Genomic DNA, 27,537 nt, shown 5'->3' with positions numbered 1-27,537 from the left:
TGTTATTTTCGGGGGCTCGGCGCAGCACGTCCTGCTTTCCTGTCACCGAGAGGCAGGCCGCCCGCAGCTTCCCGCCGGTGCAGCCTGCGTTGGGGAGTACAAAGAGCGGAGGGCGGGCCTGACTCAGGTTTGGGGGTCTGGCGCTGGCCGCCCGGTGCCAGCCGAGCCGCTCCGCTGCTTCGCTGGCCGCCGCGCAAGAGGTTTCCGGGAAACGTCCGCCGGCCATGAGCCGGCGGGACTGAGCGCCGGCGACTGGGCAGCAGCGCGGGCGAGCGGAGCGAAGGGCCAGGCCGGGGCTTAGGGAGTGCGGCTGCCGGAGCTGCGGATCGGGGCCGGGCGATGATCCGGGGCATGGAGGCGCCGATGGCGGACAACCCGCCGCAGCCGCCGCCCGTCATCTTCTGCCACGACTCCCCAAAGCGGGTGCTGGTGTCGGTCATCAGGACGACCCCGATCAAGCCCACGTGCGGCGGCGGGGGGGAGCCGGAGCCGCCGCCGCCACTCATCCCCACCAGCCCCGGCTTCAGCGACTTCATGGTGTACCCGTGGCGCTGGGGCGAGAACGCGCACAACGTGACACTCAGCCCTGGGGCCGCGGGGGGCGCCGCCTCGGCCGCCTTGCCTGCCGCCGCCGCCGCCGCCGAGCACCCGGGGCTTCGAGGCCGGAGCGCGCCCCCGCCCGCCGCCTCCGCCGCCGCCGCCTCGGGAGGTGAGGACGAGGAGGAAGCGAGCAGCCCGGACAGCGGCCACCTCAAGGTGAGCGGCGCGGGCGGGTGGGAGGGGCGCGGGGCAGCCAAGGCCCGTTAACGGCGCGGCCAGGGAGCCGGCCGTGCCCGCGGATGCGGCGGGCGGGGCGGGGCCGAGTTTAAAACGCGAGGTCGCCTCTGGCCGCGGCGGGGGCCGTGGCGGGTGACAGGACGCTGACGTCACTGCCGCGCGCCAAAAAACGGGTCCTCGCGGGGGGGGGGGGGGGGGGGACGGTCACGTGAGGCTAGCGGAGGGGTGGCGGGCAGACCCGAGGCCACCCAGCAGCAGGTGCAGTGAGCGCAGCCTGGGGTCGCGGAGGAGGCCCACTCGCGTTGCAGACGCTGGGCCGACCGCTGAGTCTTCTCTGGCCGGAGAGGGAGCGAAGGGATGCGGGCCTTCAGCTGTTCCTCTGGGTGCTGGACGGGAGGGATTTGCTCAGATTCCTCCATCAATGCAGATAACCCGGCCCTACTAAAGATGTCCAGCAGAGATAGCCGAAGAGCGAGAAGGGATTTTAGGGCAATCTTCCATAGCGGAAGTGGGCCCTCACTGCCCTTCATGCATCCAGCGTACCACCTTGCTAGTTGGCTGAGAGCACGCAGTGGAATGGGAAGCTGTTAACCTTGAAATGCTTACGCTCGGACTGTTGAGAGCTGGGAAAGATAGGACTACCTGGTTCAAGCTTACTATGGATCAGGCAGCTAAGCCTTAGAGGGATTGGTGAAGGGACCTCCTCAAGGTCCTACAGCTAGGTAGTGGGAACACTGGGACTATGGTAGTTTTTGTGGCTCGCAGTCCTGAAGCTTGTGTTCACGGGTGCCTCTCTGCTGACATACTTATCTCTATAGACTGTAAGCTGCTAGAGAGCCGGGATAATTTTTCTCTGGAAGACTGTTCAACTTTAATTCCTCACACTCCAAATGCTGAATAAAAGTGCTCGGTAAATATTTGTGTAATGAATGAATTGTGCTAATACAAGGTTAATATTCAGGTTCTATTTGTTAAGTGGCTATGTCAGATAAGCAGTTTACTGAAGAAAAAACCGTAAATTAGTGGATAAGTGCCTGGATATTGGCAAATACCGTATCTACAAATTGAAACAAGTTTAACTTGGTCATGATTTTACATGCAGTAACAAAGATGTTGAAACTCCATGTATTTTGAGCCCAGAGGAAATTGATATACTTTGTTACTAATGGCATTATTATTATTATTAAAGAACTACAGAATTATAAAACTCTGTGTTTGACACCCTTGTAATTCTTGAAGCTGCACTTCAGTAGAAATTTAAAACAAATTTGAAAGGACAAGCAGTGAAAATACTCATAATAGTGCTGAGTGAGTTTGTGAAGGAAACAATCCCTGTTGCTGTCTCTAGGTAGCCCTTAGTGAGATGGCTGGGTAGCCTAGATACTTTCCTGTGTTAACATACCTAGTCTTTAAAAAAGGAAACAAAAAAAAGTTAGGTTATATAGTTGGAACCATAAAGGCATGCAGTGCACAGGTACTCGTAAAATATTTTGCATTTATTATTTTACTAATCTAATTTTGGATTATCCAAGAAGATTAATGTTATAATAGATAAATGAAATTTATAGGTATGTTCATTTTGGCCTAAAATAGACTTATCTTAACAAACCTTATATAAAAGTTGCCCACAGTGCGTGGGTTTAAATTTTAGGTCCTCTTTCTCCACCTCTTTTTAGAGGTAAAATATACCAGAAATTTTGAAGAATATGTAAGCAAAAAGGCTGTTTTATATTTCACTTTTTTTCTCACACAGTCATATTTCAGAATTACTAGATGACTTGATTTTAATTTGTCCTTTAATCAGTGAAGCAATCAGCTACAGCTGCAAAAATTCATTCATTTTAGCTTTTCCATCTTGAGGGGAAAGGTCTGGAATATACCTTTATTTAAGGATGGTAACTAGTTTTGTTTGTAATCAGTTCTAGACTAAAGGTAGGGAATTCCAGTCCCCTTTACTTTGTTTTGTTTCTCTAAAGTACTTGTAGTTCTTTATCTCTACACGGGTGAATCATGCTGACTGAATCTGTTTACGGAAAGATAGGACACCAGTAACGTGTTTCCCCCAGTCCCTTCTCTCAGTATACAGGTTAGAGGCAATAACAGTTGTGAGTTTGAGAAAAACATTTGTGTTCGTTTATTGTCTGTTCGTTTATTGTCTGCCACTGCCCCCCCTCCCCAAGGGCAGGTGTTAACATCTGAGACCTTCACACTAAGTGTCAGCTCTTGCCAGCTTTCTTGTTTGTTCCTGCCCTAAGCTTCCTTTTCTGCCTGCGGGGAGAACATCCACCATCCACCAACTTATTTTGGCCCATCATCACAAGATTGCTTCGCACTGTTGGAGTATAATTATATATTAGCATTATCTTCTCTCAGTTTGTGAATTCTGAGAGGGGAGTGGAGGGGAGGGTGCAGGTCTAATTTCTCTCTGCCCTTAGGTTATTTCCAAGCTTCTGCACCTTGTGTCCTATCTACTCAGACTATGTTCATGAGGTTACTCTTCACTGTTGGACCTGTGTTTGGCTTCTCTGTGCATAGCCTCAGATACCATTCACTCTTCAGGACCTGCCAGCTGCCTATTCCACTTTGCCTTTCTGTCACCTGAACACTGCATAGAGTCTTACAGATAGCAGATTAGTACATATAATTTTGATCACCACGATGTTAAACATAACCTGTTAATGTAGTGGCTACAGTTTATTGCCTAGCACAGCAAACTGCTGGGCTTTTGAATTCCTTAATTAAATTAACCTTGTTTATCCAAAGAACAAGGAGGAATTAGAGAAAAGAGTCTCCAAGATTGTTTAGTTAACATAGTATGGTAAGTGGCAGAACTGATTGGCACTTTCAAGAGCCTGTGTTCTTAATCCCTATGTGGTATTGCTTCTGTATATATCATGTATGAATTGACTTTAGGGGTTTATTATTTTTTTAGTAGTAAGCTGATGATGGTAGACATATGAAATACACATTGTTTACACATGTATGTTTCTCAACTGAGGTGCTTTATGAGGGAACACACAATACAATTGACAAATGCAAATTAAGACTTGGAAAGTTGTGCAGGTGAGGCAAGGTGGGAGATAGAATGAGGAAGCAGATATTATAGCTAAAGAAAATTTGGATCTAAATCTGAATTTAAAAAGGGAAATATGATCAATTACATTTTTCTCATTTTCTTGTCAAGGTCCACATGCCTTTCTCTGAGACCTATTTTTCTTTTCCTTCTAGGTTATATTTGTGCACTTTATTTGAATTTTACTTTGTATAAAAATGTGCCAAGGACTTTTAGGTTTGTCCTCACCCAGTTTGAGTATAACTTTCTGTAAAATCTAGGTAAATGTGTACATTATTCTAAGTGGCTTGAGAAATAACCCAAATTTATGAAATAACTTTTTTGTAAAGATTTTCTTTTTTTTTAAATTTTTTTTTTAACGTTTTATTTATTTTTGAGACAGAGAGAGACAGAGCATGAACAGGGGAGGGTCAGCGAGAGGGAGACACAGAATCTGAAACAGGCTCCAGGCTCTGAGCTGTCAGCACAGAGCCGGACGCGGGGCTCGAACTCATGGACCGCGAGATCATGACCTGAGCCGAAGTCAGCTGCTTAACCGACTGAGCCACCCAGGCGCCCCTTTAAATGTTTTATTTATTTTTGAGACAAGAGAGACAGAGCATGAGCAGGGGAGGGGCAGAGAGAGAGGGAAACACAGAATCTGAAGCAGGCTCCAGGCTCTGAGGTGTCAGCCCAGAGCCCAGCGCGGGGCTTGAACTCACCAACCACGATATCATGACCTGAGCCAAAGTCGGATGCTTAACCAACTGAGCCACCCAGGTGCCCCTATTAAGTAACTTTAAAAAAAATGTTTATTTATTTTTGAAAGAGAGAGAGCAAGAACAGGAGAGGGGCAGAGAAAGAGGGAGACAGAGAATCCCAAACACGCTCTGTGCTGTCAGCATAGAGCCTGATGTGGGGCTTGAACTGACAAACTGTGAGATCGTGACCTGAGCCGAAATCAAGAGTTGGATGCTTAACCGACTGAGCCACTCAGGGGCCCCTTAAATAACTTTTTAAAGATAGTTATTGACATTGAAAACTCAAGGGGCGCCTGGGTGGCGCAGTCGGTTAAGCGTCCGACTTCAGCCAGGTCACGATATCGCGGTCCGTGAGTTCGAGCCCCGCGTCGGGCTCTGGGCTGATGGCTCGGAGCCTGGAGCCTGCTTCAGATTCTGTGTCTCCCTCTCTCTCTGCCCCTCCCCCATTCATGCTCTGTCTCTCTCTGTCCCAAAAATAAATAAACGTTGAAAACTCAAAACATTTATCATATATATTTCAGAAAACACTTTGAAAATTGCTAATCTACCATCTGGTGGTACTGAAAGTCTGTCTTGAAAATGAAATTTAGGGATGCCTGGGTGGCTCCTTCTGCTGAGCTTTGGACTCTTGATTTCAGCTCAGTTCATAATCCCAGAGTCGTGGGACCGAGCTCTGCTTCGGGTTCCGCATTGGGCTCCGTGCTGAGCGTGGAGCCTGCTGATGATTGTCTCTCTCTGCCCCTCTTCCCACCTTGCATGCATGATCTTGTGCTCTCTCTAAATAAATTACCAAAATTTGCAAGTGTTTTTTTGTAATTTAATCATTTTGCTTCTTTTTAGTAGCTTATTTTGCAGGAGATGCCACAAAATAATGTGTTGAATTTGTTTTTAAAATTTTTAAAAAATATTTTATAGAACTAAAAACTTCTTTTTTTTTTAAAATGTTTATTTATTTCTGTGTGACAGAGTGTGAGAAGGACGGGGGCAGAGAGACAGGGAGACACAGAATCCATTGCAGGCTCCAGGCTCTGAGGTGTCAGCACAAAGCCTGATGCAGGGCTCAAACTCACTGACTGTGAGATCATGACTTGAGCTGAAGTTGGGCACTTAACTGACTGAGCCACTCAGGTGCCTGTTGAATTTCTTTTTAACTTAACTTTCTCTTGTGAGCCATCAAGCAATCCTGACAAGATTTGTCTCTTAGACTCCAGGCATACTGGATTGCTGAGGAGTTAGTTAACACTCTGTTATTGTCAGAATGTACCTACATGCATAGTTTTCTTATTGCTAAGGCCAAAATGAAAAGGACCTTTAAGTAATGCAGCTCATTTTTGTATGTATGGTTAAAAAAAGATGCTCTTTATTTATTTAGGGCATAAGATGATTACTTACCTTGCTTAATTTTCACAGTTGAAATGATATACTTAGTGAAGCCTTAACCTGTATATGGCTAGGATGTTGTATTATATTTTATTTATTTTTTTAGCTCTCTATTTCTCATTTGGAAATTGCAAATATATGATTTAGGCGGGGAAGCAACAAATTGTTAACTTTATAAATACTCAAACCCCCGTTAGACATGATTGAAAACAATTTTTTGTTTTGTATTATTTTTGTTTTTTTAATGGAAACAGAAGATAGTAATGGATAATCTAAAAATTTTGATATTAACTAGTGAGTTATTTCAAATTATAATAGAGGCAACAGTATGCTTTTATGTATTTAAAAATACTGGGAAGGGGCACGTGGGTTGTTCCGTTGGTTAGATGTCCAGCTTTTGATTTTGGCTCAGGTCAGGATCCCAGAGTCCTGAGATCCAGCCTGAGTTGGGCCCACGCTGGGTGCGGATCCTGCTCAAGATTCTCTCTCTCCCTCTGAGCCTCCCCTGCTCATGTGTGTGTGCACTCTCTCTCTCAAAAATTTAAAAAATAAATAAATAAAAATACTGTGAAAAGATTCTTTCATCATGGAGTAATTGTGTCACTAAGGCTTTTTAAAAATTAAATACATACAGTATTATTAGTTTCAGGTGTACAGCATGATGATTTGACAAGTCTATACATTTCTTATTGCTTATCAAGATAAGTGTAATCTTAATCCCCTTTATCTATTTCACTCATCCTCTTACCTACCTCCCCTGTGGCAACCACTAGTTTGCTCTCTGTATTTGTTTTTTTAATTTTTTAAATGTTTTTATTTATTTTTGAGACAGAGAGAGACGGAGACACAGAATCCGAAGCAGGCTCCAGGCTCGGAGCTGTCAGCACAGAGCCTGATGTGGGGCTTGAACTCACAGACTATGAGATCATGACCTTAGCTGAAGTCGGACGCTTAACCGACTGAGCCATCCAGGCTGCTCTCTGTATTTAAGAATCTGTTTTGTGTTGGTCTCTTTTTTCCTTTGTTATGTTTCATAACTTTCACATGAGTGAAATCATATGGTTTTTGTCTTTCTGTAATGTATTTACTTAGCATTATGGCCTCTAGGTCCATCCATGTTGTAGCAAATGGCAAGACCTCATTCTTTTTAATGGCTGAGTAACGTTCCATTGTGTGTGTGTGTGTGTGTGTGTGTGTGTGTGTGTGTGTGTGTGTATACCATATCTTTATCCATTCATCTATGGATAGATACTTGGTTTGCTTCCATATCTTGGCTGTTGTAAATAGTGCTACCATAAACAGAGGTGCATATTTGGTGCATCTATTTGAATTAGTATTTTTGTTTTCTTTAGGTAAATACTTAGTAGTGGAATTCTTGGATCATAGGGTAGTTCCATTTTTAATTTTTTGAGGAACCTCCATGCTGTTTTCCAAAGTGGCTGTATCAATTTGCATTCCCACCAAAAGTGTTCCTTTTTCTCCACATCCATGTCAACACCTGTTACTTCTTTTTGACTTTAGCCATTCTGATAGGGGTAAAGTGTATTTTATTGCAGTTTTAATTTGTATTTCCCTGATGAATAGTGATGTTGAGCATCTTTTCATTTTTCTGTTGGCCATCTATGTCTTTGGAAAAATGTCTGTTCAGGTCCTCTTCCCATTTTATTTTAAGTTTATTTATTTATTTTTGAAAGAGAGAGGAGGCAGAGAGAATCCCAAGCAGGCTCCACACTGCCAGACTGGAGACCAATGTGGGGCTTGAACTCATGAACCGTGAGATCATGACCTGTGCCAAAATCAAGAATTGGATGCATACCTGACTGAGCCAACTGGGCGCCCTGGTCAGTCCTCTGCCTGTTTTTAATCAGATTGTTTTTTTGGGGTGTTGTTGTATAAGTTCTTTATATATTTTGGATATATCACTTGCAAATATCTTCTCCCATTCAGTAGGTTGCCTTTTCATTTTGTTGATGGTTTCCTTCATTGGGCAAAATTTTATATTTCGATATAATCCCAATAGTTTAATTTTGCTTTTGTTACCCTTGCCTTAGGAGACACATCTAGAAAAATGTTTCTATAGCTAATGTCAAAGAAATTACTACCTATGTTTTCTTCTAAGAATTTTATGGTTTCACATCTCACTTTTAGGTCTTTAGTCCATTTTGAGTTTATTTTTGTGTATGGTGTAAGGAAGTGGTCTAGTATCATTTTGTTTTTGCATTTGCATTATTTTTATGTATTTAAAAAATATTAGGAAAAGATCCTTTCATGGCAGAGGAGTTATATTACTAAGGTTTTTAATTAACCTAATTTCATGTTCCATTTCTTAACAAAATCACCTGCTATTTTTATGGATCATAGATTGATTATTTATTTATTTATTTTGCATTTTACATTTTTAAAACAAGATTTAAACCAATTATTCATCATATAAACATTACCAGCAACAATCCAATTATTGTAACTCAATAAATGATGGTAATGGATTCTCTAGTTTTACTCCTGGTTAGATCTTTGCTGACTCTGGATTAACAGTTTCAGTAAGCAAGACTAGAGCAAAGTGTAGCTAGTAAGAGTCCCAGCCAAGGAGTAAAGGTGAAGGTGAAAGTATTTGGTAATGACCAGTAATTGCTACAAGTTGATTTGCTAATTTGCACTAAGTCAGGGTCCAGGTAGGACCTTCCCAATTCCTAGCTTCATTATAAATGGAAACTTCTAAAAGAGTTATATAAGGTTAAGGAAATACATCAATTATGTGCCTCTTTTGTCAATTTTGATATCAAAAAGAATTGATGAGATCTTTATCCCATCAGCAAATATTTATTAACAAAGTGCCTCAATTAGCTTAGGCTGGAGCATGGTGCAGAATGCGACTTTGGAAATCCCAGTTTCAGCCTGATCATGACTCATGTTGTTCTGTCCTGTGAGGGTTGTTCTGTCCTGTGCTGGTATGCACCTTGTCTTGATCATTCTGGGACCCCGAAGGAACATCTCCTACCTGGGGACATTTGGGTCTCAAGGCAGAGAGAAATGAGAGATGAAAGAGTCATGTGATGGCTTCTAAAGCTTTTGCTTAGAAGTCATACATATAATTTCCACTCACATTTTATTGGCCAAAGCAAATCATATGGTCAAGTTTGCCTCATTGGTACCCACAGTGAGAAGAGGGGCAGTGAATATTTTTACACTATTATTATCTGCCTTTCCACTGTGCCTTTTATGTGCCTTTCCACATACTGCCTTTCCACATTCCTTTTTGGGGTGTGTGTATGGCAAAAAACAACAAAATTTACCATCTTAATTGTTTTTTGGTGTTAACTATATGCACATTGTTGTATAACAGATCTCAGGAACTTATTGATCTTGCAAAACTGAAACTCTGTACCCATTGAACTCTTCTTTTCTCTCTCCCCATAGTCCCTAGCAACCACCATTCTACTTTCTAAGAGTTTGACTAGTTTCGATACCTCACATGGTGGAATCCTGTCGAATTTGTGGTGTGTGTGTGACTGTTTTATTTCACTTAGCGTAGCCCTTTTAAAGTTCATCCACATTACAGCACATGGCAGGATTCTCTTTTTTTAAGACCGAATAATTTTCCATTGTATTGTAAATACCACCTTTTTTTTCTTTTTAATCTGTCAATGGACATTTAGATTGCTTCCACCTGTTGACTGTTAAGGAAATGGATTTTAATATCTAAGAATTTTTTAAACATGACTTATCCTTAAGAAAACTCACCCATGTTGAGATTGAGCTTTTCTTTCAAAGTGAAAATTGATGGAATGGAATTTTGCTGGAGCTTATTGTTATCCATCAAGGCTTTGGCCTGATGTTTTTAAGGATTTGGAAGGCTTTAAGTTTTTATATTGTAGGCAGTAAAAACATCTTCATTTTGTTTGTAGTTGTATATAATCCTTTTATGATTTTTTTTCATGTAACTTGTATGTATAAAATTTAATTTACCTGGGAAATGAGAAGGTTTTTTTTTTTCAAGTGAATGTTTATTTTAGATTAGTTCTAGATGTATGGAAAAGTTAAGATAGTACCGGGTGTTCCCATAAATCACATACCCAGTTTTCCCGTTGCTAGCATCTTAAATTAGTATGGTATGTGTGTTACGATTAATGAACCAGCTTGATAAATTGTTATTAACTAACATCCATAGTGTATTCAGATTTCCTTAGTTTTTTTTTTAAATTGAAGTGAAATTCACATAACATAAAACTAACCATTAAAAATTTTTTTAATGTTTATTTATTTTTGACAGAGAGAGAGAGACACAGAGAGACAGAGAGAGCATGAGCGGGGGAGGGGCAGAGACAGAGAGGGAGACACAGAATCTAAAGCAGCCTCCAGGCTGTGAGCTGTCAGCACAGAGCCCAACATGAAGCTCGAACTCAGGAATGGCGAGATCATGACCTGAGCCAAAGTCGGACACTCAACTGACTGAGCCACCCCAAAATTAACCATTTTAAAATGTAATTCAGTAACATTTAATAATTCACAATGTTGTGCAACTACCACCTATATCAAGTTTCAGAATATTTTTATTACCCCAAAAGAAAGCCTTGTCCTCAGTAGTTACTTCCTATTCTCCACTGCATGCAATCTCTGGAAACCAATCTGAGTTCTGTCTCTGTACACTTAACTATTCTGGAAGTTCCATTACACGGAATCCTACATATTTGGCCTTTTGAGTCTGCCTTCTTTCATTTAGCATACTGTTTTTGAGGTTTGTCTACCTTGTAGCATGTATCCTTTCTATTGCTGAAAATATTCCATTGTGTATGTGTATGTTTATGACATTGTACCATACTCTGAAATTGTTTTCCCACCAGCAGTGATTTTGAGGGCTCCAATTTCTCTACCTCTTTGCCAAAAACCACTTTTATTTCCTATTTTTTTCTTTTTCTTTTTTTGAGTATAATCTAGTTGGTGTGAAGTAGTATCTTATTGTGCTTTTTGAAAAATTAATTTTATTGAGATGTAATTTACCTTATAATTGTTTTGATTTGCATTTTGCTAATGATGTTGGGCATCTTTTCATGAACTTGCTGGCCGTTTGTATAACTACTTTGGAGAAATGTGTTTTTAAGATCTTTACACATTAAATTGGGTTCTTTGTCTTTTTGTTGAGTTGTAAAAGTTCTTTACATATTCTGGATACTAGACACTTATTAGATATAATTTGCAAATATTAATTTCCTGTTCTGTAAGGTTGTCTTTTCATTTTCTTGAGACTGTCCTTTGATACTTAAATGTTTTTTCATTTTAAGTCCAGCTTATTTATTCTTTTTTTTTTAATTTACTTATTTTGAGAGAGAGAGAGAGAGAGAGAGAGAGAGAGAGAGAGAGAATCCCAAGCAGGCTCCACACTGTTGGAATGGAGTCCGATGTGGGGCTTGAACTCACAAACGGGAGATCATGACCTGAGCCTATATCAAGAGGTGGACATTTAACCAACTGAGCCACCCAGGCAACCCAATAAGGGTTTATCTCTTGACTCTCAATTCTGTCTCAGTGTGTCTTTACTTAGGCTCGTACCACACTGTCTTGATTGTTGCTGCTTTGTAGTAAGTTTTGAAATAGGGACGTATGTGTCCTGCTTTGTTCTTTTTAAATATTGTTATTTGGAGCCTCTTGCAGTTTTACATGAGTTGGAGGATCACTTTCCATTTCTGGGCCTTTGGAATTTTAATAGGGATTGCACCAAATCTGCACATCAGTTTAGGTAGCATTGTTATCTTCTATGAAGCCTTCAAATCCAAGAACTGTATCCCATAAGTTTTGACATGTTGTGTTTTAGTTTACATTTGTGTTAAAGTATTTTCTAATTTCCTTTGTGATTTCTTCTTTGACCCATTGCTGTTTAAGACTGCATTGTTTAATTTCACATATTTGTGAATTTTCCAGTTTTGTTTTTGTTTTTGGTTTATAGGTTCATTCCATATTTGTCACAGAAGATACTTTGGATGATTTTCTCAGTCTTTTAAAATTTATTGTTACTTGCTTTGTGGCCTAACACATGGTCTTTCCTGGGGAATATTCCATGTGCACTTGAGAAAAATGTATATTTTGCTGTGTATTTTGAGTGATCTATATATGTCTGTTAGGTCTAGTTGGTTTAGAGTGTTCAAGTGTTCTATATCTTTGTTGACCTGTCTAGTTCTATCTATTATTAAAAGTCAGACCCCAACTATTTTGAATTCTTTCTCCTTTCAATTCTGTCAATTTTTGCTTCATGCATTTTGGGGGTTCTGTTGTTAGGTGAGTGTTTATAATTGTTATCCCTTTTTCCGTTCTTTTTTTTGTAAGTAAGCCTTAGGCCTAAGGTGGTGCTTGAACTCACCACACTGAGATCAAGAGTTATATGGTCTACCAACTGAGCCAGCCAGGAGCCCCTCCTTTCCATGCTATTCTCTTCTAACTCTTCTAACTTATTTGTGTTTTTGGATCGAAAGAAGTCTGTTGGAGACAGCATATAGTTGGACTGTTTTTTGAAAAATCCATTCTGCCCATCTCTGCCTTTTAATTGGTGATTTTAATCTATTTATATTTAAAGTGGTTACTGTTAAGGAAGAACTTTTGGTATTTTGTTATCTGTTTTCTGTATGTCTTCTACCTGTTTCATTTCTCAGTTCCTCTCACTGCCTTCTTTGTAGTGTACTATTTTCATATCTTGTTTTCTTCTTGATTTTTAGGGTTTTTGTTTGTTTTTTGTTTTTTCAACTGGCTGCCCTGGGAATTTCAATTAATCTCTTAGACTTAAAACAATATATTTTGAATTAATAACCACCTTAGCTACAATAGTGTACAAAAACTCTGCTCCTATTCAGCTCTGTCTCTCCCTCTTTGTTATAGTCACAAATTACATATTCTTACATTATGTTCCCACTAACATGGATTTATAATTTCTTTTCATTGCTCATTTATGTTTGAGAGAAACAGAGCATGAACAGGAGAGGGGAAGAGAGAGAGGGAGACACAGAATCCGATGCAGGCTCTGGGATCTGAGCTGTCAGCACAGAGCCCAAGGCAGGCTTGATCTTGAGAACTTCAATATCATGACCTGAGCTGAAGTCGATGCTTAACCAACTGAGCCACCCAGGTGCCTCGGATTTATAATTTTTTTTTTAAGTTTATTTATTTATTTTGAGAGAGAAAGTGCAAGCAGGGAAGGGGCAGAGAGACAGGGAGAGAGAAAATCCCAAGCAAGCTCCATGCTGTCAGCTCAGAGCCTGACATGGGTCTTGAACGCTTGACTGAGATTATGACCTGAGCCCAAATCAAGAGTCAGATGTTTGACTGAGCCACTCAGGTGCCCCTGGATTTATAATTTTTAAAATACATTTGGCATTTGCCTTTTTTTTAAAAGTTTGTTTGTTTGTTTATTTATTTAAGCAATCTCTACACCCAATGTGGTGCCCAAACTCATGACCCCAATATCTAAGAGTCGCATGTTCCTCTGATTGAGCCAGCCAGGTGCCCCTGGCAATTGTCTTTTAAATTATATAGGAGAAAAAGAAGAGTTACAAGCCCTGAATACAATACTTTTGGCATTTGTATTTACTTATGTAAATACCTTTACTGGGGTTCTTTATTTCTTTGTATGGCTTTGACTTTGTCAGGTGTCCTTTCATTTCTGCCTGAAGAACTTCCTTTAGATTTATTGTAGGGCAGGTCTACTAGCCATGAACTCAACTTTTGTTTCTCTGGAAATGTCTTAATTTCTTCTTCATTTTTGAAGGATAATCATGTTGGATATAAGATTGTTGGTTGACTTTTTTTCTTTTCAGCACTTCAGACATGTCATCCTACTGCTTTCTGTAGTTTCTCCTGAGAAATCAGTTTTTAATCTTCTTGAGGACTCCTTGTAACTGATGAATTGCTTCTCCTGTTTTCATGATTCTCTGCCTTTTGTCTCTTGACAGTTTGATCTAATGTGTCTCAGAGTGATCTTTCTTTGCGTTTATCCTTCTTGAAGTTCTTTAAGCTTCTTAGATGTTTACACTTATGTCTTATCAAAATTGAGAAGTTTTCATCCCTTATTTCTTCAAATATTCTCTCTGCCCATTTCTTTCTTGCCTTCTGGGTCTCCAATTATGTGTATGTTGGTATGCTTGATGCTATAGTTTGAGTGTTTATGCACCCCAAAGTTTGTGTGGTGAGATCCTGACTGCCAAAAGATGATGCTGTTAGGAGGTGGGGCCATTGGGAGGTGGTATCATGAGGGTGGTGCCCTCTTGACAGGGATTAATGCCTTTCTGAAAAAGGCTCCAGAGAACTCCCATGTGAAGACATAGCTAGAGGCTACCATCTGTGAGCCAGGAAGAGGGCCCTCACTTGACTATACTGGTGCCTTGATCTTGGACTTTCCAGCCTCCAGGACTGTGAGAAACACATTTCTGTTGTTTGTAAGTTACCCAGTCTGTGGTATTTTGTTATAGCAGCCCAAATGGACTAAGACACTTGATGTCCTACAGGTATCTTGGGCTCTGTCCATTCTTTTCTCTTTCAGTTCCTCAGACTGGATAATTTCAATTGACTAGTCTTCAAATTTGCTGATTCTTTCTTCCTGCCAGTTCAAATCTGCCATTCAAATTCTCTAGTGAATTTTTCCATTTCAGTCATCATACTTTTTTTTTTTTTTTAGCTCCAGAATTTCTATTTGGTTTCTTTTTATAATTTTTAAAAAAAATAATGGTTATTTATTCTTGAGAGAGAGAGACAGAGTGCAAGTGGGGGAGGGGCAGAGAGAGAGGAAGACACAGAATCTGAAGCAAGCTCCAGGCTCTGAGCTTTCAGCACAGAGCCTGCGACATTGGACTCAAACTCACGAACTGTGAGACCATGACTTGAGCTGAAGTTGGATGTTTAACCAACTGAGCCACCCAAGTGTCTTCCCCACCTTTTTAAAAATGTTTATTTATTTTTGAGAGAGAGTGTGTGAGAAGGGGAAGGGCAGAGAGAGAGACAGAGGAGCTGAAGCAGGTTCTGCACTGTCAGCACAGAGCCCAACGTGGAGCTCAAACCCACAAACCGTGAGATCATGACCTGAGCTAAAACCAAGCGTTGGATGCTTCACAGACTGAGCCACCCAGGCATCCCTATAATTTGTTTCTTTATTGATATTTTCTGTTTGTTGCAACAATGTTCTTCCGTTTTTCCTTTTGTCCTTTGTCCATGGATTCCATGACCTCATTCGGCATATTTAAGACCATTTATTTAAAGTCTTTGTCTAGTTAGACCTGCATCTACTTCCTCTTGGTCTGTTTCTGTGAATATCTCTTGTGTATGGACCATACTTTGTGTCTTTACATGTTTAGTAATATTTTGTTGAGAATGGGATGTTTTGAATATTCTACTGTGGTGATTCTGGAAATCAGATTCTTCTGTTTCCCCAGAGTTTGGTTTGGTTGTGTGCTGGGGGTTGTAGTTACTTGTTTTGTAAATTTGCTTTTTCTTTTCTTTTTTTTTTATTATTATTTTTTTAAATGTTTATTTATTTATTTTTTTTGAGAGAGAGAGAGAGAGAGTGAGTAGGGAAGAGTCAGAGAGAGAGGGAGATACAGAATACGAAACAGGTGCCAGGCTCTGAGCTATCAGCGCAGGGCCTGATGCAGGGCTTCAACCCATGAACTGTGAGATCATGAACTGAGCCAAAGTCAGAAGCTTAACTGACTGAGCCACCCAGGTTCTCCTGGTTTGCAAATTTTCTAAACTATTTTTGTAAACTCATTTGTTGTGTTTGTTCTCAGCTAGAGATTGCTAGAGATTGCCTTGAATGCCTGTAGCCAAAAACTGAAAGGGAACAAATACCTGACTTTGCAGAGATGGCTCTGTGTTGTAGCTTTCTCTCAATGCTTACACTCATTATAACTCTGTCTTAGCCTTCATTTCCTGCTTGTGCCTAGCTGAGGATCAGAGGTGACAGCTTAGGGTCTTTTCAGGTCTTTTCTGAGCATGCTTCCTGCCCTGGGCAAGTCGGTGGCTTTCTAAATTTTTATCTTTAGGATACCAGGGCAATTTTCAATGCCCTAATTACCCAAAGAAACTCTCCCTCCAGCTTTTCCTCCCGGGCTTTTGATGTGTCCTTTTGTCTCAATTGAAACGTTTGCCCCTGGTGGCAGCAAGTTATTATTGAAGCCTTACAAGGTTTGTTTTTTTTTTTTTCTCTCTCTCTTTTAAAGATGGTGACTTCTTTCTTTCTTTCTATGTTTGTTTATTTTTGAGAGAGAGAAAGTATGCGCACATGAGTAGCAGAGAGACTGAGAGAGAAAGAAAGAGAGAATCCCAAGTAGGCTCTGCAGTGCCAACACAGAGCTGCCAAAGAATTGGACCAAAGAGTCAGCTGGATCATGACTTGAGCTGAAATCAAGAGTCAGACGCTTAACCGACTGAGCCACCCAGGTGCTCCTAGCCTTACAAGGTTTTGAGCGGCTCTGTTTAGCCACTTTACTGCCCTGAGAGAGTTCTGAGTTAGGTCAAACAAAGACAAACACCTTGTGTTAGTTCTTCAAGTAGCACCCTGACAGGTCAAAACAGACAAACACAATTCTTTTAGAATTAAATCTGCTTTGCTCTTTGTGGAGCCAGGGACTGAGTGAGAATGAAGGCTCTTCAAGATCACTGGTGGGGGTCAGGGAGAGGCAAGGGCAGGGAATAAAAATACTGCAAAGCTTTCCTATTGTTTTAGGTTGCCTGTGTTTTGATTCAGTGTTCCCTGTAAATCTGTTTTCTGGAGTTGTGATAAAGGTGATTTTGACAGTTTTTTCTCAATTTTTCAGTGATCTGTGGAGGGATGGGCCTTTGGAACTACCTATTCTACTATATTCACTGATGTCACTCAAGAAAGATTTAAAAAATGATTTATTGTGATATTTTACTTTAATGAGAGGATCTAAGAAATTACATTAACGTTTATACAAATTGTTAATAGGATGGAATCCGACGTGGTAGACCTAGAGCAGATACTGTCCGGGATTTAATAAATGAAGGAGAGCATTCATCCAGCAGAATCCGTTGTAACATCTGTAATAGGGTGTTTCCACGGGAGAAATCACTCCAGGCTCACAAAAGGACTCATACAGGTAAGTTGAGCAGAAGTATTACTAAAAGCTGATCTGATGTTTGGGCCCATAAATTAATATTTTAGTTGCTTTATATTTCCTTACTGTGAAGTTTTTTAAGACAGGCACTGTATAGTCGGTTTCTTTTTTGGTAGGAAAGACTTGTTTTCTCAGCATTGGTACCATGTGACTTCTAAAAGTATCATGGTAATTAATCTAGTTGTCATAGGAATATTATTGCTAAATTGAATTCTATCATTCTGCCTACTTAAATGTCAATATTTGACATGCCCTTCAGTTGTCTGTGTAATTGATAAGATTGATTTGTAGGCCAAATACTAAAACAGTGTCCAGTTTTTAGCAGAATTACTAGAATCCCCAGTGTGCCATCAGAATGTTTCACCTAGCTATTTAATCTAAGGTGAAGTATAATTTTTCAGAATTAAATGTATTATAGGTAGTTATCCCAGGACTATCACATATCTCTATTTGTGTAGAGAAATTATACTTAAATTTTAAATACCATATAGAGAGCAAAGAAATAACATAGAAAGAGCCCTTGTTCTTTCCATAGAGAAAGTTGGCCCCAGAAGAAGGAGCTTTATGGTTATAATAATGGTATTTAATAATTTACAGATGATAAAACTGAGGCATCAAGAAAAGTAAAGACCACTGCCTTACAGCCTCCCATACCTTTAAGTCTAGGGCTGTGCTGGCAGATACCGTAGCACATGCTGCTCTTGAGCAGTTGAAATTTGGCTAGTCTAAATTGAGATGGGCAATGTGTGTAAACTATGCTGAGTATGAATAAAAGAGAGTAAACAATGTCCTTAATTACTTTTGATATTGATTATATATTGAAATTATATTTTAGATATATTGGGTTAAATAAAATATATAATCAAAATTAATTCCACCGGTTTATTTTTGCTTTTTTTAATGTGGTTCCTAGAAGTGGTTCCTATTCTCTTTCCATTGGGCAGTACCAGTCTAGAACTTGGGCTGTTAAGGCTTAGTTCCCTATTTTTTTTGCAGTGTTTATGTCACCACCTGTTTGGTTTTTTGGTTTGTTTTTGAAAAGATACATTTTAATAATATGCTAGAATATAGTTTTCTTAGCTAAATCCCTGAAAAAAGGTAAAGTTTTAATTTTGAATTATTACAAACTAAGGTGGCCAAGAGGTTTTTGACTTTAGGAACCATTCAGTAAAACCATTACAAAACGAAATACATGATTTTGAGAATTTTCAGATTTATTTTCAATCTAATTGGTCTGAAATATCCCCAGATAACTGGTTCACAAGCCACAGAGTACATATTGCCAGTGTAGATAAGATTCGGGACCATGTGGTGTAATGATAAGATCCCTGAGTCTCAGGCCTGATCTACCACCAGTCCACCATGTGTCACCCTATATTTTCAGGCCTTGGCCTACTATGCTGTATGCCAGAGGGCTGAGCCCAAGATCTCCATGGTATGGTTAAGCTCTAGTAGTACGTATATGGTTTGCAAAAAACTTTCTCTTACTATTTTATTATTTATTAACTTAATAATTTTTTTTAAACATTTATTTTTTGAGACAGAGACAGAGCATGAGTGGGGGAGGGGCAGAGAGAGAGAGGGAGTCACAGATGCTGAAGCAGGCTCCAGGCTCTAAGCTGTCAGCCCAGAGCCCGACTTGGGGGTAGAACTCACAAACAACCGTGAGATTATGACCTGAGATGAAGTTGGTTGCTTAACTGACTGAGCCACCCAGGCGCCCCATCTCTTACTATTTTAAATACCCCCATACCCCTGTTTTATTAATGCGTGTCTATCACAATCATTTGGTACATTTCTAAATAATGAGAAATTAAGGGAGTACTTGTTACTGTTAATTGAGTCATATTGGAAGGACCAGTGCATACTTGTTGATCACAGAATGACTTTTCAAAAAATGATTTTAATTATGGTTAAACAATATTTTTGAGCACTTTCTCAAGCCTAGCACTGTGTTGTATATATGAATTGCAATGGAATACAAAGTATTATACATCTTTGTGTCAGGAGAGTACCAGGATACATAAATAACAGTGGATTATGAGGTAGTGAAGGGATACATAGTTCAATTATTTGGAGGTAGCAGGGAGGTACAAGGAGATTCACTGAGAGAGCCTACAGGACTGGGAACATTTGAATGGGCAGAGAAGATTGGATTTTCAAGGAGTACAACATGAGGAACTAACTGCCTTGTGGATGGAATGAATCTCATGGAATGAAGTAAAGTTAAACCCTGCCCTCTTATGCAGTAGCTATAGTGCAGATATTAGGGGACCACTGAAAAGTCAGCAGATAATTTTCAGCTGTTCAAGGGGTGTAGTAGGGTTTGGAGTGATTTAGGAGGTAGTTTGTATGACAAAAGCAAATGTTCTATGTCATTCACTCCAGAAGTACTGTGCAGGGGTGGAGAATAGAGGCCAGCTAGGGTTCCTGCTGGGTGGGAGGGGTGGGGAAGTTGCAATGGGAAATCAGGAGTGGGAGACATTTTAAAGAATTAGCAAGAGGGGCACCTGGGTGGCTCAGCGTCTGACTTCGGCTCAGGTCATGATCTCTCGGTTCGTGGGTTTGGGCCCCGTGTCGGGCTCTGTGCTGACAGCTCGGAGCCTGGAGCCTGCTTCGGATTCTGTGTCTCCCTCTCTCTCTGCCCCTCCCCTGCTTGTGCTGTCTGTCTGTCTCTCTCTCAAAAATAAATAAACAACAACAAAAAAAAGAATTAGCAAGAGCTAGTGATTTGGATTATGGGGAGAAAAATGACAGGATAAGCCGAAGATAACTTCAAGGATTTGAACCTGGGAGCCTAAAAGCTCAAGGCCTAACGAAAATATTATTTTGCTTTCAAGTGGATAGCTACTTGGGAGCATGGAAGCGCTGTTGTTAGCATTAACACTTGCAGCTTTGTAGAGGCTATGACATGTTTTATTGTTTTTGGAGTCATGACCTATATGGAGGTCAGTTCTCTCTGTCCCTTTCTCTTCTTACATGATTGTCTCAGAAATAATATATATTATTTGTCTACTTAGGTGAGAGGCCCTATCTGTGTGACTATCCGGACTGTGGAAAAGCCTTTGTTCAAAGCGGACAGCTCAAAACACATCAGCGTCTTCACACCGGAGAGAAACCTTTTGTTTGTTCAGAAAATGGTATGGTGTTAAGAGTTAAGTTTATGTAAGAACTGGTTGTGAGTTAAAAGCTAAAATATCTTTTACTTAAGTTTTTTGGGAGGAGAGATTTCGATGTAAATTTTATAAAACATCATAAGTTCTCTTTCTAAATTGAAATCCATGCTCATTTTCTGGGAATAATTGATTTTTAAATAAAATATTCCTTCTAGGTGAAAATATTAAAAGGTAATTAAAAGTAGTAGTATATTCAGGGGGCACCTGGCTGGCTCAGTTGGCAGAGCATGCAACTCTTGATCTTGGGGTTGTGAGTTTGAGCTCTACAATGGGTGGAGAGATTACTTAAAAAAAGAAAAAAAAATAGTAGATTTAGGTAGAGGTGGTAGAAAGATCTATAGAAGTAAAAGCAGCCTTTAGAGTAGGCTTTTAATTGATTTTAAACTTTTCAACTATTAAATGGAAAGAAATACATCACTGTCTTAATTTTCAACAAAGGGGGAGATTTTACCATCTTGCTACTGCCACTGTTAGTAATTTCTTACCACTTTTTGTAAGTGATTTTCTAAATCTCTTATCACATTTCTTGAGATGTTTTCCTTATGCACCTTTTTACATAGTTATACCTGAAATTCAGTATAGTTTTGTGCTGCTGTTGTGTGGTTCTCTTGATTGTTGTCAGTTGTTATGAATGTCTATATGCTTTTTCATTTGCGTAAGCATATACACTATGATTGTCTCAATGTTGGATATTGAATATTTGTTTTTAAAATTTGTTTGTTGCCAACAAAGCTGAGGGACACGGCTTCCTCCTTAAAGCTTTGTTCATCTTATGGGATGTTTCCTTATGATGGATTCCAAGAATGGAATTCCTGGGTCAGAGGTTTTGATCATTTTTGCTAATAAATCACTTTCTGGTGGGGTTGATGCATTTATATTGCCATGACCAAAAGGTGAAGGCACTACTTGCTTCTCCTTAGGGTTGTTTTTTTTCTCCTCCAAGTTACAGAATGCTAAATCCCATGGTCTTAATTCACTTTTCTTGGATACCAGTGAAAATGAACATTTTCCACATCTGCTGGATGTCCAGATTCTGATAAGTGTTTCCCTCTGTGTTTTGAAGGCTGCCTAAGCAGATTCACCCATGCAAACCGCCACTGTCCGAAGCACCCTTATGCCAGGCTGAAACGGGAGGAGCCCACAGACGCTCTCAGTAAGCACCAGGCTGTGGACAACCAGGCTGCCGCCGAGTGGTTGGCGAAGTAAGGCTCTCCCTGCACTCCACTGCACAGTACTGCCCTGCACATGGGCTGACACTGGGAGCTTTGACAGTTCTCTCCTTTTAAATAAGTTGCTTTTATACATATTTTATAAAATAACTTGAAATGGTGCTTTATTCCTTTAAACCACAGAATTGTTAGGAGTGGTGTGAGGATCTTTGTGCAATAGAAAATAAGTACACGATATTAATTAGTCTGAGTGCCCAGACCACAATTTATTTTAAAAGCAAGAATTTTCCTCATTCTTAAAGATTGTTTTATATGAATTGTACTCTACTGTGCAGCCTGTCTTTGTTTTCTTCATATCAGTTAGGTGCTGATTATTCCTGGGATATAGGCTAGAGATTCTTCTAAAGTAAAGTCTGAAAAGCACCTGGTTGAATTTTTTTAATGGCAACAAGGGGGCCAGCATGCAAAAGTATCTCTAAAGGTATTCTGATTTAAGGAGTCATCTGGTCATCTGTTGTGTGCAAACCAGCACTGGCTGTTCGGGGCACCCCCTCCTTCATCAGATTCCTCTGCACTAAGGAAAAGTCTGGAATCCCTCATTGTGCTGTTTAGCTCTGCCTCCCTCTGGCCTTGCACCTGTCTCCAGCTACCCGGCCTTCCTGTTTGTCAGCACCACCCTCACTGTGGCTTGCAGGCTCTGTGCCCCCTGCTCCCTCTGCCCGGAATGCTGCTTTCCTCTTCGTTTAGCCACTACTCATTCTTCATTTCTTACTGAGGTCAAACATTGTGTCAGGAAGTTCTTCCCTAACCTGCTCACTAACCTCCAGAACAAACAAGGTTAGACCGACTTAATAGATCCTTTTATAACACAGTGTGTTTTCTTTTTCAAAACCTTCATCACACATTTATTTATTCGTTTAGTGTCTGTCATCCCTGTTAGACCAGAAGCTCCACTTAGACAGGTGTTGCTTGTCTGGATTACTGCGTCACTTCCTCCCTCCCTCTTGCTCCTGGCTGGCCTCTGCCACCCCATGAGCTCTAACTTTGCTCAAGTCAGAAACTTGTTGGTCATCTTTGTGTTTTCCTCTCATTCTCCCATCTACTCAATGACAGACTAATGGATTCTACTCAGTATAAAGTTTAAACCCGGTATCATGTGATTCGAAGTCCTTCATTGCCTGGTGGTCCCTGCTGACCTTGTTGAACTTCTTTGCCATTCTTCGTTCCAAGTTGTCCTTCAAGTCATACTGAACTGTTTGCATTTCTTTTTTTGTATCTCTGAGTATTGCCCAAATTTTTCCAGGTTTGAGATGTCTGGATTTCCTGAAATCTAATAGTTGTGTTATTTTTGTATAATTTTAAAAACAGCTTTACTGAGGTGTAATCAGCACACAATAAAGTGTACAATTTGATACATTTTGACATATGTATACACCTGTGAAACCATCATCCCAGTTAAGATGGTGAACATATCTGTCACTTTCAGAAGTTTCCTCATGCCCCTTTGTAAGTCATCACTTTTGTCCCTGCTCCCCAGACTGATCTGATTTCTGTTATTATAAACTAGTTTGCATTTTCTACAGTTTTATACAAATGGAGTCATACAGTATACACTTCTGTTGTCTGGCTTCTTTTATTCAGTGTAATTATTTTGGGATTCATCCATGTTGTTGACTGTTATCAATGGTTTATTTCTTTTTCTTTTTTTAGTTTATTTTTTTAATTGAAGTATAATTGGTACACAATGTTACATTAGTTTCAGGTGTACAACATAGCGATTCTCCAAGTCTATGCATTATGCTGGCTCACAAGTGTAGCTACCATCTGTCACCATATAACCCTAGGTTCATTCCTTCTTACTGTTGAATAGTACACCATTGTATGGATACACCTCAGCTTGTTTATTCATTTGCCTATTGCTGGGCTTTTGGGTTGTTTTTGGCCATTACAAATAAAGCTAATATGAGCATTGATATGGGACATTTTTGTATATAGTGGTACTGTTCTTTAAATGTGCCTTTCTTTAGTTACCAAAAGGTAGAATATTTTCTCTTGTGAATTATCAGTTGGTTTTGTAATAGAATAATCATGGTACCTCTTAGATTTTTGAATAAGCTCTGTGTGTTGTAGACACTAATCTGTCACGTTTTGTGGGTTTAAAGTTTCTTATAGTTAACTGTCAGAAGAATAGGATAACTAATTTTCTAATGATTATTTGTTCTACTCTGTTTAATTTTTTATTGAGGTGTAATTGACAGACAACATTTGTTCTATTGTTTGTGTATTTTACTGTAGTCCATTTCACATATGATCTTAAAGGCAGTTAATTGGTGAAAACCTATGATTAGAGAGTTGAGTATAAGACCCAGAACTGCCAGTTTTTGATTTTGGAAATCTGAGTGTGTGCCTCAACTTTCCCTCTATAATGGGAAATATATGTAAAGTATATGAATCACTTTAGAACTTTATAAACTAAGACACAGAAAACAATACTGTGGTAACCTGTTTTCTAAAGAAAAGTAAAGGTTTGAGGAGGTCGTGTATACAAATAGCTAATGTGCATGCGTTTCATGTAGGTATTGGGAGACAAGAGAGCAGCGTGCCCCCACCTTGAAAGGGAAGCTCGTGCAGAAAGCTGATCAGGAGCAGCAGGACCCTCTGGAGTACCTTCAATCTGACGAGGAGGACGACGAGAAGCGCGGTGCCCAGCGCCGGCTGCAAGAGCAGCGGGAGCGTCTGCACGGAGCCCTTGCTCTCATAGAGCTCGCCAACCTGACCGGGGCGCCGCTCCGCCAGTAGCCTCGACACTGACTCTGCCACTGTACAAAAAAGTACTGCCCAGCGTACTTAAAAAGTAGATCCTTGGGCATAAGCTAAGCACCTTATTTGCTTATCATAGGCTGCTATTCTGTAGAAACTTATGAAGAATGTCATTGCCCCAGAATATGGGGTGAGAGAGAATTGCACTTTTTTTATATGGTAATGGATTTGTTGTAAAGTTTAAAATATTTTGTAAATATGGGACTTCTAGTACAGGGTAGAAAAGGACATATTGTGGGAAGCTAGATTTTGCAAGTTTAATGCATTCATTGGAAGCAGTTCTCACAGGAAGCACTTTCTGAATAAGACACTTGTATGAAAAAACAGAATGGTACATGTAGCCAAAGAACGTTGAAATAGATTATTTATAAGATCATTTTTTAACAATGTATATTAGTATGTTTAACAATACTGTAAACACTGAGGCAAGCCAGAAAGTATAAGATATGTGTGTAAGATATAGATTTTTAAATTGCAAAATAGTGTGCCTAATGAAAAGTGGAAAACTGACTATTTTGGAAGATGTTCTAAGTTATGGACTTTGGAAGAAAAGAGATATTTGAGGATCTTGGCAAGATGCACAATAGTTGAGAATTTTCAGAATTGGATAATATCAGTCTTATTCTGTCTTTCTGAGGCTTAACAGCTCACTCTGATGTTCAGGTTTGAAAAGCACTTGGCATCCCTGTTATGTTAACTTGGGAGCTTTTGCACGTTGCATATTTCTCATTTGCTGAAATTGAGTGATTAATCTTGCAAAGTCTAGGTAACTTGGTAATTGGTATTTTTTTATATATATATTATGGGCCCTGTAAGAGATTTGGCACTTGGATTTTTATTAATAAAAGGGACACCTACAGGGTTGTTTTGTAGTGAACTGTTTTAGATCTTCTGTTAGCAAACACTAAATTTTAATTGTATTGCTTGTTTAGAATTATTAGCAAATGGAAGCCTCCTATTTATATTTTCAGTGCATAAAGCCACCTTCTTGCTTTTCTTCAGAATAACATGCCAAGCTATTTTGTGTTCACTAAATTTAGTTATCAGGTAAACACTGCAGAAAATATTAGCTACTCAAATAAGTAGGTTTCTGGAATAGTTTCAGCTGCAAGTGTGTTAACTTGTGTGGTGGTTTTAAGCCATTTTTCCAAATAGATGAAGTTTTTAAATACCACTTTATGTACTGAGGCATGAACAGGAAAATCAAGACCAGAGCAGTTCACCTCCTTTATGTAGGCATAAACCTCCATCATTTATGCTTTTGTTTTAAGCAGAAACTAAATAACATGCATAGCATGGTAATTTGATAGATTGCTTAATTGGAGTAGACCTCAAGAGTAATAGAGGGCAATATGGGCTCTTCAGCGCCTTTTTTTTTTTTTTTTTTTGAAGTAGTAGCCTACAGATGTAGTTTAAACATTATCTAAAATGTAGGCTTCTTTATCCAAAAATCCCAGTGTGTTGCAGTACACAGATAGTTTAAAATACTAGCCATGGGGAAGGGGAGGTATGTAAATGTCTTGGAAGGAAGCAAAAGTGTGAGAGATGATAGTAACAAATAATGTGTATGAACGAGGACATACTTTAAAAATGTAATTCCTCTGTACAGTAAATTACAAATCTTGAGGGATTTTTTTTTTGTAATAAGAGAATTTATATTTGTAATGGTCTGAGAATTTTGTTTGTAATCTGGTATATAGAATTTTAACTTGGAGCACTTATAAGCACAGGGAGAGAGACTGTAGCATCTGAATTTTCTTGGTTTAGGTTTCAACATTTTCTCTAGATTTTTTGCTCTCAAATATGACTTAAATGAACTGTGAAAAGCAACACTCATCAGTCTTGGGAAATTTAAAATTTGATGAACTTACCTAAAGAAGGAAGGGCAGTAGGAATTTTAAAAATACAAATACTTGTCAATTCACAGATAATAAAATTTACAGTCTTCAAAAGTAAGGGTTTTTGTTTGTTTCTTGGTCAGCTTTTGTCAACTATAATAGTTATATTCGCAAACATTTTTTATTTGTATAATTGGAAGTTTAAGAAATTATTACAACTACATACTATAGAAATATTTAAAATGTTCTTTTTTGATATAAGCTATATGCTTGGAAAAAATACATTGGCATCTAAAATTTGAGGTATGTTAAGACTGCTTTTTGTTTTAAAAATGTGGTTTACATTCAAATTTTTGAAGTGTTTTATGCTTCATATGGCTAAGATGTAGTTTGGCAGAGATAACAGCATAAGAATAAACATGCTGTAATTTTAAAAGATGCTTTGAATAAAAATTTATTTTAATTTACAGTTTAAAGTACATGTTCATTCTTGAACCCTTTATAATTTGTTTTCCTGTCAACAATAACCATAATATAAAAAATTGAAAAGGTAGAAATGTCACCTATGGCCCTGTGTTCTTCTATCATTATTATTTGGTGCATTTTCTACTTCATTCCAGTATGAGCTCATCTCAGGTATCTTTTCAGCATAGTAGACACCATAGTGTAGATTGCTTTTTTTACTTTAAAATTATGGCCTTTTAGATTATAGATGTAAATTTAACTTCCTCATCTGGTTCATTATTACAATGTTAAAAATACACTGGTGTGGATAGTATTGCCAGCTCTATATTAGGCCTGATGGGTGATCAGGACCTGGGATTTCATTTCATTTATATTCAGGATGTGTTGAGCAGCCGAAATAGCGCAGCTGGGAGAGCATTAGACTGAAGATCGTATATTCAGGATGTGTTGAATCTGGGGTCACCTCCCTGAGGAGACGCTCAGGGCCTGTTTACTGTTTTGTTTTAAATTTTTTTTAATGTTTTATTTTATTTTCGAGACAGAGAGAGACAGAGCATGGATGGGGGAGGGTCAGAGAGAGAGGGAGACACAGAATCTGAAGCAGGCTCCAGGCTCTAAGCTGTCAGCACAGAGCCTGACCCGGGGCTGGAACTCACCGTGAGATCATGGCCTGAGCCGAAGTCAGAAGCTCAACCGACTGAGCCACCCAGGCACCCCGGGGCCTGTTTACTGTTTAAAGAATCAAGCAAATTGGTTTAACTTTTTCATTATTTATCTTTAGTCGTATACTTGCAATTGGCAAGGTTCAGCCTGTCCAGGCTTTGAGCAAGAGAATTTCACACGCAACTCTTCAGTGTGAGTTGTGATTTAAACAGGATGAGATTTCAATAGTCACTGAAGGTCCTGGAAGTATGTATGTAGAAGCAAATTAAGTGCAAATATGATTAAATATTAAAAATGACTTTACTGTTTTGCAGTCAAAACTATT

The 27,537-nt window shown here is 39.5% G+C and overlaps 1 protein-coding gene across 1 annotated transcript; it reads left to right on the top strand.

Moving 5' to 3' along the window:
• Nucleotides 1-26,544, top strand: ZNF367 (zinc finger protein 367). The gene is made up of 5 exons (XM_030294158.1): nucleotides 1-756; nucleotides 16,913-17,063; nucleotides 20,102-20,221; nucleotides 21,321-21,459; nucleotides 24,003-26,544. Exons 1-5 carry the CDS (start codon nucleotides 340-342, stop codon nucleotides 24,223-24,225), a joined length of 1,050 nt encoding a protein of 349 aa, XP_030150018.1. The 5' UTR covers nucleotides 1-339; the 3' UTR covers nucleotides 24,226-26,544.
• Nucleotides 26,545-27,537: the final 993 nt, after the last annotated feature.

Source organism: Lynx canadensis, chromosome D4, assembly GCF_007474595.2.
Source record: "Lynx canadensis isolate LIC74 chromosome D4, mLynCan4.pri.v2, whole genome shotgun sequence".
NCBI classification, from domain to species: Eukaryota; Metazoa; Chordata; class Mammalia; order Carnivora; family Felidae; genus Lynx; species Lynx canadensis.
The sequence above is the reverse complement of the archived record's forward strand: the minus strand, read 5'-3'. Positions and strand labels throughout refer to the sequence as shown.